Source organism: Gobio gobio (genome assembly GCF_949357685.1).
Source record: "Gobio gobio genome assembly, chromosome: 3".
Lineage (NCBI taxonomy): Eukaryota > Metazoa > Chordata > Actinopteri > Cypriniformes > Gobionidae > Gobio > Gobio gobio.
In genome coordinates this window covers 60,000,575-60,016,540 of record NC_137099.1, presented here as the reverse complement: position 1 = coordinate 60,016,540, position 15,966 = coordinate 60,000,575, and the positions used below count along the sequence as shown (strand labels likewise).

The 15,966-nt window shown below is 39.0% G+C and overlaps 1 protein-coding gene across 1 annotated transcript in view; it reads left to right on the top strand.

The window, feature by feature from the left end:
• Window positions 1-15,966, top strand: part of LOC307122955 (complement C3-like) — a 43,169-nt gene that overhangs the window by 12,154 nt on the left and 15,049 nt on the right. Inside the window, exons 22-32 of the mRNA XM_079811300.1 lie at window positions 2,295-2,352; window positions 5,254-5,340; window positions 5,420-5,623; window positions 5,717-5,792; window positions 5,903-6,062; window positions 8,255-8,350; window positions 8,478-8,628; window positions 9,743-9,906; window positions 13,477-13,635; window positions 15,519-15,578; window positions 15,659-15,749. Coding sequence (XP_079667426.1) covers window positions 2,295-2,352; window positions 5,254-5,340; window positions 5,420-5,623; window positions 5,717-5,792; window positions 5,903-6,062; window positions 8,255-8,350; window positions 8,478-8,628; window positions 9,743-9,906; window positions 13,477-13,635; window positions 15,519-15,578; window positions 15,659-15,749 — 1,306 coding nt within the window. The remainder of the gene's footprint in view (window positions 1-2,294; window positions 2,353-5,253; window positions 5,341-5,419; window positions 5,624-5,716; window positions 5,793-5,902; window positions 6,063-8,254; window positions 8,351-8,477; window positions 8,629-9,742; window positions 9,907-13,476; window positions 13,636-15,518; window positions 15,579-15,658; window positions 15,750-15,966) is intronic.

The following is a 15,966-nucleotide window of genomic DNA, read 5'->3' as shown; positions in this document are numbered from 1 at the left end:
AGAATAAATATCTGAATTTACGATTTATAAAAATACTTTTAACCACTATTTTTAAGATTGGCCCTTAGGACACTTGCCTTTATACATTTAGAACAATAATATCTTAGTCTAAACCTAAAGTAATCTTGACCAACTATATAGCATTTTAAAGCTTTCGGACTCTAATTTTCATATTTGGTGACTGATTTTCAAAAGAGATGACAGAGCAGTAGATAAATAGCGATAGATTCGTCATTTGTAATGCAGTGCCAAACTATAACGCGCACTCTGACTCTTTCCATATCGTTTTTTATATGCATTTTAGAGATTGAATTCAAATCAAATATTAACATTACTGCCCAAACTGCTTCTGAATAGGATGTCTACTTCATAGATATTTTGAAAAGTATCAAAATATAACGTTCAGATCACTCAAACCATTTATCGAAATCGAAGAGTCTACATGTCATCTAGTGGAAAACGTTGGTACTGCGCACACATTTTTTTTTTGAGATATCAACCTAAAATTTGGCACAGAATTTGTTCAGATATTTATCTTTGATTTTCTTGAGGTTTTAGAATTGAAAATGTTTGTAAAATGTATATTTTATATAAAATATATATATGTTATATATTTTACATGTTCATAAACTACTATAACTTGTTTTAAACTTTACTTTTACGACTTATACAGTGATGGCCGATTTCAAAACACTGCTTCATGAAGTTGTTAATCTCAGCAAGACACTGGCACTTCAGGACTAGAGTTGAAGAGCTCTGACATACAACAAAGTGTTTTGTATTTTGTGTCTGTACAGTTGCTTTTGAATAGTTGTCCTATACGGGTCAAATTGACCCACAAACAGCAAGAGTGTATAACATTTTGATATGCACATTTCACAACGCATCAGCATGTTGAAACTTTGCATGCCTGTTAATGACCCTAAAGGAGAAAAGGTCACACAATTTAAAAAAAAAACAATGTAGGTTAGATAGTATTTCAGATAGATTGAAAAAAGAAAATATAGCTCATTTTTACCATTTGTGGCATACAAAAAATATTTCTGTATTGAAAAAAGGGGGAAAAGCTATTTTTTTTTAGCTTCATAGGTTAGTAAAAAACAAAAAATAACCAAGAAATGTTATTATTTTGGGTCTCTACAATTGCCATAGAACATTAAAATATGCGGGTCAAATTGACCCGTGAACATCACGAGCGTAACAGTAAATATGTGTGTATATGTCAAAACACATCAGCGTGTTGAAACTTTGCATGCATGTTCATGACCCTAAATGAGAAAAAGTCACACAATTTTAAGAAAAAAAACATAGGTTAACTGATATTTCTGACAACTTAAAGATCAAAACGGGTCAAATTGACCCGCAACATAACACAAGGGTTAAAGGCACAATATGTAGTTTCCGCCACTAGAGGTTGCTTAGTCAAAACAAAGGCGTAGCTTGATGGCGCCTTGATTTCATGGAGCTTTTATTCTGCCGCAGACTCACTTCCCCTTCTTCTGCTCAAGCGTATGTGGGGTAACGCAGTGCTGTTTTATCATATTAGATACATTTGAGTGTGTAGAAAGCTATGTTATAATGCTACTCTGTGCATTTGCTCGGCGGCAACTATGAGACACTTGTTCCCACTGCAGTGAGCTAGATCAATATTAGGCACAGTAAAACATGGACTCAAGGTAAATTTAAACAATATAAGACTAACTGTGTTGAGCTATATATCAATCATTAGTTTTAAGTCAATGAATGATCCAAACAGTTGCTCACCTGTCTAATACAACTCATCATATATTAAAGTGTCTTTGGTGTTTCCATGGTTTCTACAAAATAAAACCGGAAATCGAGGGTAACGCGGGTATTATGTAATTGATAGGCGACGCACTGACACGGTCCGTGTCCTGGTTAAAATTCCTTATTTCTCTGGATTTAAACATTCTCGGAAACATTTGGGGTAATGTAAGTACACAAGTCAACAAAATATATAACACTGTTCTAGTGGTTTTGGGATATTTTAATAAAAAATCTTACATATTGTGCCTTTAACATATTGTGAACAGAATACAACAGATTCGAAAACATACACATTTCATACAGAGACATAAAGAAATGGACTGGCATACATTCCCCACAGCTTTCCTCAAGTTTCAAAGACAGCACAACTTTAGCAACATCAATAGTCACAGAAACCTTGTTGATTTCTAAGCAATCACATACAAATATATACTTTTTTTTAAGTGTGTACTTTTACAAGTGGCATTTGTTCTCTCTCACACTCACTCTTCACTGTCTTTCTTTAGTCTGAAGGCGTTTTGACCAAACTTAGTGAAAATCTGCAATTCAGTCCTAATAAGAAAGGTAAGATGATTCCAACAAAACACACATTTACATACTCTTTATGACTATATATTTAAGGGGCAATTTGTATCTTTTGGAATTGTCAAGCATTTTTGATATGGGCATTAAACATGTATATCCTTTTATATATGCATTTCATGAGTTGTTTTCTTTACATCTAGGAGCCCTATCTTACACCCGGTGCAATGTAGCACCAGGCGCGACGCAAGTGTTTTTTTTCTAGTTTCAGCTTGACCCAGTTTTCATTTTCATGTCCTGCACCACGTTGTTTAAATAGCAAATGCTTTTGCGCTCATTTGTGCACCCATGGGTGTGCTGGTCTGAAAACGAGGTGTGTTCAGGTACATTGTTGGCGCGTTGCTATTTTGAGGAACTAAAAACAACTGTGCCATTGACCAACACAACTCTGGTCTAAAGTCAATAGCGCAGTATTTTTTGTGTTATTTAAAGGGAGTGTTAGTAATGTGCGCCTATAGGCAGGTACACAACACGCGTACACTCTGCTTATTACACACACAGGGATGGCCAGCAGCACACAAACATGCCAAATATGAAAAATAAAACGATTGCAATGTAAAAGATTATTATTGTGTACATAAAGATAAAAATTCCTACATGTCATAATGGATAGTCATATCAGATTTACCTATTTTCAGTAATGACGAATGAATATTTAATCGTGGCAATAAACACTTGTATTTAAACTGATTCGGCATGTTGAGGGTGTCTATATTCCTCCATGTAAATAGCGAATATGCCATGGTGCAAGGTCAACTGGCTTTTAAAGGGAATGCACTCTCCAAAAAAAAGTACAAAATTGTACCTTTTAACCCCTTAACTGTCACCGTTTCCCAACAAGCACAGCACAAATGAAATGAACACTACTCAGTGTGCAGACTACAGGCTGTTAAATGTAACACTGAATCAGTGTTGGAGTTAATGAGATAATTAAGAGATGATTGAGCATTATTGAAGACATCTGATGTTAACAAGCAGAATCACTGAAGGACAGAGAAACACAAGAACTACAACTGATTTTGCGTGTTTCGCACGGCACGATGGACGCGATTCCGCCTCGTTCACACGAATTACGCAAATTGAGTGTCTTGCACGATACACGTGTTACACGCGAGTGGTGCTTTTGTGCATTCACGCGTTTGAAGCGAATTCGCGTCTGACGCCCGAGTCAAAACATTTGAACTTTGGCGTCAATTCGCGCCGCGTTAACCAATCAGGAGCCTGCTCGCTGCGGTAACGTGGTAAAGTGACGTGATGAGAAACCCTGCATAATTTAAAAATACTACTATTGTGTCACAAAATGAGGTTTTAGGACTTTTTCAGGTGAGAATGCGTTTTTGGAGTTGTGAGATCCAGGCGATCACCGGGCACTCAGCGCTCATTAACCCCAGCGAGAGCATTCAAATGCTCAATTTACACGCACGTCCAATTCGCTGTAGACGTGCGAATGGATTCAAAATGTTCAAGCGTCCAACTAGACGTGGTAGATGCAAAGATAACTGAAGATAAAAGAAGACATTAAATCTCTGAAGATCTCAGCAGAGGAGGAATAAACAACTCCACAAACAGCATTACCAGCTTCACACATTACTAACCAGATTGACTTTATTTCTGTCAGACATCTACAGAAGCTCTTGTTGAGGTTTAGATGTTGATGTTTTATTGAAAATAATAGTTAGAAGTCACCATTATGGTGATCAGTGATGGGCTTTAGTTGGGCTCTTGACCCTTGACTTGTAACATTATTTTTTCTCTGGCGGCTGTAACTGTTTGTTACGGTGAGAACATCAAGAGAAATTTGATGATGACAAGTTGATGAAAGGTGATGTTGGCTTGTTGTTGAAGAAACAGTTGTTATCATCATCTAGTGGCCTTATTTGCTGATCTCCTGTGAGTCATTGATTATAGTAGCCTTGTGACTCTACAGTAGGAGATTCAGCAGTGTTTGTCTCAGATAAACAGAACAATGTTTAAAACGTGTACATAAGTTTTGTTCTCCAGTTTACTAACACATTTCACAATAAGCTCTTCTAACTCCTGCCAGTTTTACTCACACACAGACATCAAGAATCAGCCTATGAATATCAATAATGGTGACATGCTTCATGCCGCAATGCATGCTGGGAGCCATGAGTTCTATACTGTGGTGTCTTAGTAGGGTTGGAGCTAAACTCTGCAGGACATCTGCTCTGTAGGACCGAACTTGCCTACCCCTGACTGAGAGGTACCCCAGTGATTATGATTGTTAACATCAGGTGTTCATAATTGATGCTCAATCATCTCTTAATTATCTTAATTATGTATTTAAAAATCAAAATTCTGAATGTCTGATCTGTGGCAAGACATTTTTGTTGGGGAATATTATTTATTAACATTTTTAGTCTGTGATGAGTTTAATCAGAAATGTTTCTTTATGACAATTTTTGTGTATGGCTTCTTTTGATTTGAACAGATTATGTGTTTTGTTAACACTGTAACAAAAAACACAAACTCACATAAAAAGTCACACTGCCCAACTAAAGGAAACACCATACACAGATCACCATAATGACGACCAAACATATTCAATAAAACATCAATATCTAAACCTCTGTTAATTCTCAATAAGAGCTTCTATAGATGTCTTTCAGGGTTGGAGCCAAACTTGCACGTTATGCCCAAAACACACCCATTACTCATTAAGAGAATACAGAAAACCCTTTTGGACCATGCGCCGGGCACGCCAACCATTAAAATAGTGAATATTTGTGAATATTTAAAATTGAGCCCTGGATAATTTATATGTAAATAATAAATAAAGGCCACACGTGTCATTCAAATTCCTGTCCCGCATGTACAAATATGAATGAAGCATGACTGTACATTTCCCATTTTCTGGAACAGGTGGTGAACATGTGGAGGTTATCAGGAGCCTTATACTGAGAGACCAGGCACCCAACACACCTGCGAACACATATGTATCAGCGATAGGTGACTCATCTACCATCTGTGATAAGTAAAACAAAATATGCCTTGGTTTTTACCATTATGCCAATCTCTTTGTGCACAGGAGACACGATCAGCATAACAATAGAGGCGGCTATTAGTGGTCATGCCATGGGTTCCCTGGTTATCCAGCCTGGTGGCTGTGGGGAGCAGAACATGATAGGCCTAACAATGCCTGTCATTGCAACGCATTACTTGGATAAAACCAATCAGTGGCACACCGTGAGTGCTGGGCTTAGGCAGACAGCTGCTTCCTATATTACAAGAGGTAAACTGAATTTAAGACTGGAATGCAAACTATACCACTCATTGTTTCACATTCTTGTATAGAGTCTGGCCATCTTATTGTGTTGATGTACAGGTTACAATCAACAGCTGGCGTATCGTAAAAGTGACGGGTCCTATGCTGCATGGATTAGTCGGCCCAGCAGCACTTGGTAACTGCTATTTTTCTCAATAGTTCTGCTTGTTTGGTAATGGGCATTAATTAGGCATCTCACCATGATTAAGAGTTTAAGAGTTTACTTGTGTTTTCTTTCTCCTAAAGGCTGACAGCGTATGTTGCTAAAGTATTTGCCATGGCCAGTAACATCATAGACATAAACCAGAATGTGATGTGCTCTGCTCTCAAGTGGCTCATTCTGCACAAGCAGTTACCTGATGGTTCTTTCAAAGAAGATGCTCCTGTAATTCATGGAGAGATGACTGTGAGTGTGACCTGTTTCAAACACCATGTGCCCTATCATACACCCGGCGCCAGGCGCGATGCAAGTGTTATTTGCCAGTTTCAGCCTGACGCAGTTGTCGTTTTCACGTCTAGCGCCACGTTGTTTAAATAGCAAATGCACTCGCACCCTTCTGTTCGCCCATGGGCGTGCTGTTCTGAATACCAGGTGTGTTCAGTCGCATTGCTATTTTGAGGAACTGAAAATGACTGTGCCATTGACCAACAAAAACCTGGTCTGTTTTTCAAAGGGAGCGTTAGTAATATGCGCCTATATGCGGTGCACAACGTGCGTACACTCTGCTTATTACACACACACAGGAATGTGCAGCAACACACAAACATGCCAAATATTAAAAATAAAAAGGATTCCTCTCCGGCGAAGTGTTCAGTCTTTCCGCTCACAGATTCTGCCATGTAAATAGTGAATCCGCCATGGCGTGAGCACAACTGGCTTTTAAAGGGAACGGGAGATGAGACTCTGATTGGTTTATTGCACATTACACCCAAAACACACCCATGACTCATTAAGGGACTAGGGACAACCCTTTTGGTCCATGCGCCTGGCGTGCCAACCATTTTTTTCCCGTCGTTAAACTAGCAAAAGTGGACGTTAGTGATGTCCAGTTCGCGAACAAATTGTTCTTTTGAACCGGTTCTTTTTAGTGAACCAATCGAACAAGTTCACCAAATCGGACTGAACCGTTCCAAACAGTTGGCATCTCTAGTAAGCACTAATTCACACATTTCTAAAGTTATTCACTTTTTGACGTGTCTGACACTTCCTCTGACTCGAAATAAACCAACATCCCAGAGTTATTCAGTTACTCCAACAGTAGCTACACTGACTTAACCTACTCTTAAGAGAGAACTTATGATGATGAGCACGAGTAGCAGAGCAGCTGATATACTGAGCATGTGTGCAGTGCAGTGAACAACGTTGTTGTGTTTAGTAATCGTAGGTTTATGCCATCAAAGCGGTTGATTTAGGAGGGGTTTTTTGGCGTCTCCGTGTGGTCCTGTTCGGCATCGCAGCTTGACTGGTCTACATTTAAATTTACATTTCACATAAAATGTCTAAAATGAAAACAATCTCATTGTTGTTGCTCTGTACACATACTAAACACTGTGAATTCTGTAATGTATTTTTTAATCGGTGCTTAGGTGTGTATAAATGCATTATATAATATAATTATATGGACTCCTTATATCTGGTTATTTTGCGTCTCCAATGATCCTTGAAGTTTGCAGAAAATACAGTTTTGTGAGAATCACCCTTCAATCTGATTGTTTACTTTGGATATAGCAAATTATGACCAAATTAATGTGTTTAATATGATACATGGTGTATGCCTAATTTCACGATAAGAGTGCGATTAATCACACCTTTGTGATTAAATTTTTTTATCTATTGACAGCCCTTATATGTATATATAATATTTAAGTGTAGTGTTGTACAAAAATGGCAGAGTAGGTGCAGATTTCCATTGTGCTTCTTTTGTTTAGTCTCTACCCACACAGAAGTCGCTGTCAAACATCAACCAAGAAGCGTGTTATTGGTCAACAATCCGAATTTGTGTTGAGAACGTTTCTTTGTCCCTGGAAGTTTATCTGGCGAAATCCCATTTAAAGCTGCACTATAACTTTTCCGTCCGCTAGAGGTCGCCTACTCAAAACAAAGGTGTAGTTTGATGACGCCACGTTTGAGCGCAGAATCTTGGGACATGTGGTCTTCACCTCACAGCCGGTGGAAAAGAATCGGGATAGGACTCGGGCAGAAATCATGTTGATGGATGTGATTATTAACATTACTGTAGTCTGAAGCAGAGCAGGACCGACTGTTGTGGAGCTGAGCAAGGCCGATGAAGCGATTGATAATAAGATGAAAGCAACACACGCCTCGCGAGCAGCGGGACTTTTGTTATTACACGTCCCGGTTTCCTGGTTAATAGAGCAATTTTCTCATGGTTTACAAATCATTGGAAACATTTGGGATATTTGTAAGTACTCAACTGAACAAAATATATAACACTGGCCTAGTGGTGTTTGGATATTTTACTGAAAAAAATGTTACATAGAGCACCTGTAAATGACTGGATTTCACCTGCAAAATTTTCAAAAAATTATTTACTTCTGCATTTTTTCTGACATCACTTTGCCACCACTGTGACACAGGGGAACGTACGTGGGACAGACTCACAAGCATCCATGACGGCATTTGTGCTCATTGCCCTGCAGGAGGGGAGAGGCCGTTGTGCTGGCCAAATCTCAGTGAGTCCTGCTGCTTTGAGTTAATATGTTTCTAGTTTCATTGAACTAATGATAAGCAATGTTCATTTATTATCTGTCATGCATGTGATTTATTCAAACAATTTGAATTGCTTTTATTCCTCTTTAGAGTCTCGACAGTAGCATATATAAAGCCATCACGTACCTTAGATCTCGATTACATGGTCTGACCAATCCATACGCAGTGGCGATGACATCTTATGCTCTAGCTAATGGAAACGCACTTGACAAACAAGCCCTGTTGAGAAAAGCCTCTGCAGGTAAAGATACAGCCTTTTCTGTATGTTTGTTTGTGCTGGAAATGTTCAGTTGTCAACGCTGCACAACTGTTCATCCAATCAGCATTAAAGTCACCATGACATTTATTAATAGTTTTTTGGGGGGATTTTAGTATGAATATGTGAGCCTTACTGTTATTTAGAAGATAGTGTGCTCCAAAACAATGACAAAATTCACATTTTGAAGATTTACAGTCTCACACATCCGCCCATTTAGATGAACGATCTTGATGACATCACTGCAGATTTTCTGTCCAATCAAATGCTCTCTAGAATCTGAAGCTCCGCCCCCTGCAGTATAAACAGATGCTAAAGCTGCAGCTAAAATCGCTCGCTTGTTCACACATTTACTGTTTGCTACATGGTGAATGGCACGTAGTGCACTATATAGGGGGATAGGGAAGAATTCAGACAGTGCACTATATAGGGGATAGGGAAGGATTCAGACAGTGCACTATATAGGGGATAGGGAACGATTCAGACAGTGCACTATATAGGGGATAGGGAACGATTTAGACAGTTCACTATATAGGAGATAGGGAACGATTCAGACAGTGCACTATATACGGGATAGGGAACGATTCAGACAGTGCACTATATAGGGGATAGGGAACGATTCAGACAGTATAAATATGCTTTCCATTGGGGTGAATGAAGTCTGGTTTCAGTGTCAGTGAACCGCCGCACCTCCGGTCCAGAGACACAATAGCACAGAGCGGATCATATGATCAAGTCGCCACAGACCGGTCTCGTTTGAATTATGCACAGAATGCTGTATTTTAAAGCGATATGAAGATTAGGAGGAGAAATGGTTAGAGATTAGGAGGAAACTGCGGCTTTATCAAGCTCAACGGCTAAACGCTATTGGCTATTGTAGGAGCTGTTCGATATGTCCCGCCATATAACATTCATTCAAAGGAATGCAGACAAAGTCTTGTGTTGTCATGAATATTCATGTTTATATTCATGTTTATACCTGTTGTGTGTTGTTCACTGTCATTTTGCACTTTCAACAACTCTATTTCAACAATAAAGTACAGCTGCTTTGGTGAAAAGTGCTATACGAATAACACTGAACTGAATGAATCCCATACAGATGGAAGTCAGTGGCCCGTCCCTGGAAGCATTTACTTTACTATCGAGGCTTCAGCCTATGCACTCCTGGCTCTTGTAAAAGCTGGAGACTTTCAGAGCGCTGCGCCCATTGTAAACTGGCTCAAAAACCAAAGGCAGTCCAGTGGAGGATATGGCACAACTCAGGTTTGTAGTGTACATTAAACACTGTTTTTCGATCCATACAGTATGTTTAATATGCAGGTTTTTTTTTTTTACAATAACTAAGACACATTTCTTAATTTTTCAAAACTCTTCACACAGTTCTCATTACCAGCTTTCACTTTGGCACAGCAGTTCATTTCACAATAAAAAATGCACTGAAACTTCCAAAATAGCAGCAGAAATATTAGGCTGCTGTCACGTTAAGAGCTTCACAGATCCAATATACTGATACACATGCATTTTTTTACGTTCACTTAAGATATAGCAGACTATGCATACGAGGATACTTGGCGAAACAGACTTTTTGACATCATTTTGTTCTTAATTCTGTATTTGCATGCTGTCTGAGATGTGGATTTCTGGGCGCATGCTTCGGTAATGAGTAACAAATTGAGCTCCCTTTCACATTCCTTGAATATTTAATTTGCCAAGGCTCAAACTTTTGTGGTGATGCAGCACTGGCACGTCAACTGTCCTGAGCATCTTTCTATAAATGTGCAAAACGGTCTGTAGACACACAGGGTTTTGGCATTTGTTGTGTAATTTGAACCATGTAGTCAGTGAGTACATTTTGTTCCAAAGCAAGGTTTATCAAAGCATTGATAAATGATCCACAGTTTAGCCCACAAAAGGGGCACAACACACACAGTTACTGCCAATTTCATGTTAATCTTGAGTACATAGAGTAGAATTGTATCCTTCATATCTCCAAAGAGTCTTTAGTTTTATCCGATTTATAAAATACAGATACGCTGTACCGATTCTCTTTGAAAATTGATGAGCTCCTGGAGCCGTGAGGCAGGGCTAAAGAGTCACAAGCACACACACAATAAGGCAAGGCAAGGCAAGTTTATTTGTATAGCACATTTCATACACAATGGCAATTCAAAGTGCTTTACACAGAAATTAAGTTAAAATAGTCATAAGAGAATAAAATAAAAATAAAAATTAGTTAAATAAAAACAGTTATAATAGGAATTAAAAGAAAAGAAAAAATAAAGATGAAATCCCCTATCTGGGGTGGAAGTAAATGGAGAGTCAGGTTTACTTTAGGGATTTTGATTTATCGCTCCCCCGTCTCTCAACCTCTTCCACCCAGACAGCCTTAACAAAATAAAAAATAATAAAAAATAAAAAGTATAATTCAAAATAAAAATAAAACGGTTAAATTGAAACATAATTAAAGTGCAAGCAGTTTCGACAAAGCACAGAGCTCATTCAGTAAATGCATAAGATAAGGTGCAATCAGTCAGTACAGTGGCACAGCTCATTCAGTAAATGCACAGCTGAACAGATGTGTTTTGAGTCTGGATTTGAAAGTGGCTACTGTTGGAGCACATCTGATCTGTTCAGGAAGCTGGTTCCAGCTACGGCTGGCATAATAGCTAAAAGCAGACTCTCCTTGCTTTGAGTGAACCCTTGGTATTTTTAATTGGCTTGATCCTGATGATCTGAGTGATCTGTTGGGTTTGTACTTTATCAGCATATCTACAATGTATTCAGGTCCTAGGTCATTGAGTGGTTTATATACAAGTAATAGTACTTTAAAATCGATCCTAGATGTAACTGGAAGCCAGTGTAAAGACCTTTGGACTGGTGTGATATGGTCATATTTTCTGGTTCTGCTCAGAATCCTGACAGCAGCGTTCTGTATGAGCTGCAGCTGTCTAATGGTCTTTTTGGGAAGGCCAGTGAGAAGACCATTACAATAGTCCACCCTACTGGTAATAAAAGCATGAAAAAGTTTCTCTAAGTCTTGCCTGGAAACAAAGCATCTGATTCTTGATATATTTTTGAGATGATAGTAAGCTGATTTAGTTATTGCTTTGACATGACTACTGAAACTCAGGTCTGACTCAAAAAATCACACCAAGATTCTTGACTTGATTTTTTTGATTTTAGACCTTTAGCCTCAAGATATGCGTTCACCTTGAAAATTTCATCTTTGTTTCCAAATGTAGTGATTTCAGTTTTGTCTTTGTTTAACTGAAGAAAGTTTTGGCACATCCAACTGTTAACTTCATCAATGCATTTACATAGAGAGTCAATGGGGCTGTAGTCATTAGGTGATAGGGCTAAGTAGATCTGGGTGTCGTCAGCATAGCTGTGGTAAGCCATTTTGTTATTTTGCATTATTTGGCTCAGTGGCAGCATATACAGGTTGAATAGGAGTGGTGCAAGAATTGACCCATGTGGGACTCAGACTTATGGTCACCTATACTCACATAATAACCTCTCTCTTCTAAGTATGACCTGAACCATTTGAGGACCATTCCAGAACGCCCCAACCCAATTTTCTAGCCTGTCAAGAAGTATGTTGTGGTCAACAGTGTCAAATGCAGCACTGAGGTCGAGTAGTACCAGAATTGATGTTTTGCCTGTATCTGTATTGAAGCGAATATCATTTATTATCTTTATGAGCGCTGTCTCTGTTCTGTGATGCAGACGGAAACCAGATTGAAAATTGTCAAAGTATCCGTTTGAGTTCATAACGTAAATACATCATGTCATTATCCCTGGATAACTTTTGATTCACTATATGTTCGTGTTGTTTACAGCACTTACGTGCCAACACATCACAGACATTTCATGCAGCTTCAATCACCGCCTGTGGTTCAGACTCATGACCGGGTTCTTTTAATTGCTGGGACCACTCTGTCTTTCAGTTTCAAACTATCCAGCATCGAACTGGGACTTGTATATAAAACATTCATCACCGAAATAGCGGGAACCAAAAACACACTTGTACAACTCTGTTGCTGCCCGGGAAAATGAACTGCATCCACTTTCTCCATAATGATGGATTCGTTGGCAAGCAAGGTTATCACTCTCTCACAAACAAAACACGCTTCTTTAGTAACATTGTTGATTTAGTGGTCTAAAAACAAAATGACAGAGCACCTGACAGCTCCTTTAACCCGAGTGAAGCTCGTTGATGGACGCGCTCTTGCTCTCACTCTCGCTCTGATTGATGTGTGTGTGCGCTCATCCGGGAGAAGTGCCCATACAAGGAATTCCTCCCTTTATGAAGTCATACAGGGCCATACTCGAAAGAAAAAAAAAACTTTCAGAAACTTGTTTGAATACTGAAGGAGTGTATTTGGCTCAAAAATACTCTGTCAAAGTCCAACTAATTGTTTTTATCTTTGGCCATGTTTAGCATGAGAATAAACTCTTTAAGGTCCCAGTGAACCGGAAGTTGCAACTGATTTTATTTCAGTGCTGTGACGCATTTCCAAGTGAAACAGAATATTGACTAGAGGGCAGGGTTTTTCTTCAGCGCTCCTCCTCTCCATTTCTCACTCATAGCAGACTAACGGTTGGAGGGGAGTGGTTAAGGATATTCAAAACCAAGCCGCCACACAGTCGTCATCAGAAAGGGAACGCCATTCCAGACCGGAAGTTACTATTCAGATTTTGATTAAAGATTACCACGGCAAACAATTATTTTTCTGTGTATAACTTGCACAGATTAGTTGTTCACCCTAAGACCTGTAATGTGGGCTAACAAATTAAATAAGATCTTTAAGAAATGCATCTCCTCCCTCCCAGGCCACCATCATGGTGTTCCAGGCTGTAGCTGAATACAGGATTCAAGTGAAAGACATAAAGCTGTTAGACCTGGAGATGACGATCCGAGTGGAAGGCAGCCAGCAGCCGATTGTGTGGAAGTTCAACAAAGACAACTCTCACCTCGCACAAACAACAAAGGTGAGTTCAGTCAGGTCCACTGAAGTCAAAAACACCATAGACAAACTTTTTAATGGCATATTTAGCAAATTTTACATTTGGCGATATGGTTCTGTTCTAAATTTCTCCATGAAAAGCCAAAACTGGGAACAGCAGCAGCTTCTGGGGACAACCTCCCATTTTTTTTAAATTCCCCATTGAGAACAGAGCATGCATCAATAACAACAGAATGACATTGATTAAGTTAAAGAAAGTTTAAGGAGGAGCTGGGGAGGAGCTGGGCTGCAAAGCAGCGTGCAGTGGAAGCAGCCAAGCAGGCAGACTGAATGTAAGCTACGCTAAAGTAAGGCGCCCTGTTTGAGAGATGCCAATAAAGAGCATTGGAATCGGATCAGCTGATATGGGCGGGGTTGGAATTTTTCCAATCAGCTGATAGTGGAGCTTGTCTACGTCGTCTGTCTGAACTAATGTAGAATGCTTGATTTTGTTCTGAAAGTGAAAAACACGTGTTTGTGAAATATTAATGTCATGTAAGGGATGTATATCATACAGTCAGATATAAAATCAAGCATAGTGTCAGTTCTGGCAGGTCACGTTAGTCAAGCTTGCATCAGCTGACTGTCAGCTAATCCACATCTACCTATAGGACCAGTACTATCAGCTATCGCTTTTCTCCAGAGCTCATTTAACCTCCTCCATCCCCAGCTCCTCCTCTCGTCCAGTCAGGATTTGATATTTTGACTCCCCTTAAATCAGACTAAATTCCCAAATTAATTTGTACATTTAATAGTGACACACTCTTTCCCCGCCAGCATTTTTTAAAAAAGGTTGCAAGCCCCCGCCAGGGTTTTTGATAATTTTCACAAAAATGTAATGGCCCATAGAATATTTAGTTGTATGAATATCCGAGCATGCCATATATCAAAAGAAAGAGCAGACCCTCTGCTTTTAACCATTTTATTCTAGCTTCATGCATGCTTTTTTATCAACACTTATATATGGGTAAGTTTTATAAAAAAGCAACATTTTGAACAAAAAGCTGAGAAAATCACATTTTTGTCAAAGACTACATCCAGATCAGATTCAGAGCGATGATCAAACACAGATGGAGGAGATGGAGTCCATCAACGCCCCTGAAGCTTCACAGTCCTGTAGTTGATCAGGAGAATCTGTACTCATTCAGAAGATGCGTAATAGCGCCCCCTAGCACATAACAGTGAAAACACGGAAACCTGGAAAATTAACTATTTGGCAGGGAAAGAGTTAAAAAGTCTTATATTCGCTGAAGTATTGAGTTCTACGTCTTAAATCATTTTAAACAGGTCTTAATTTTCCCACGTTCAAGTAACGCTACCTCTATTGCTCATTGAAATGCTCCCACAGCGCTTTAGAGTGTGTGTGTGTGTGTGTTTATTCCTGGGTGTTGTAGTTCTTTCTTTCGCTAGTCCAACTATAGTTCGCTGCATTACAACTACAATTGAGACCAACATGCATCTTATATCCCCTAGCGTATAACAGTGAAAACCCGGAAAATTCCATGTTTGGGGGGGGAAAGAGTTATTAATATCTGCAATACATTATGTTGGTTTTGTTCTGTTTACCCTAAGGGGAGTTATTGATGCGCAGGGTTTTCTTGCCCAGAACAGAACCATACCGCCAATCCAAACTGTATGCTAATAGTCAATCAATCATCTTTGACGATAAGCGGTCCTGACAAAAGTACCGTTTGTCACAGAGTGTAGCTTTACCTTCACATGTCATATTGTATGAGCAATTATTGTGAATGTACACCTGGGTTAAGATGAAACCTCTATTTGTAAGATCAGCTACATTTGAAATATTTGATCAAGATTAATTAATTTACAGTATACATTATACATCTTTTTTTTTCTCTCCATCAACAGCTTCCATCTAGCAGGCAGATCACTATCATTGCCAGGGGTTCTGGAGAGGCCTCTGTAACTGTAAGTGACTGAAGAAAGCAATACTCAAAGCTAAAGGCATTTATCAATACACCAGACCTTGTCTGTTTTCTCCTTGGCAGGTTGTGACTGAGTACTATTCAAAACCAAAAGAGAGGAGCGACACCTGCAAGAACTTTGAGCTTGATTTGACTTTTGAAAGGGAGGATAAAGGTTAGATTTTGTGTTTTCAATATTCAGAGAGAGACATGATCATAAATACAATTTATTCCAAATGTATGATCGCGCTGGTCCTCACAGATGTCATTTGGTGGTTATGTCAAAAGGTTTTGCATAAAGATAAATGAGGCTGTACATTTACATTTTGCAGGTACTTTTATCCTTTTATGCAAATGAGGAAAATCACAAGCAATTTGTTTCTCTCTTTCTT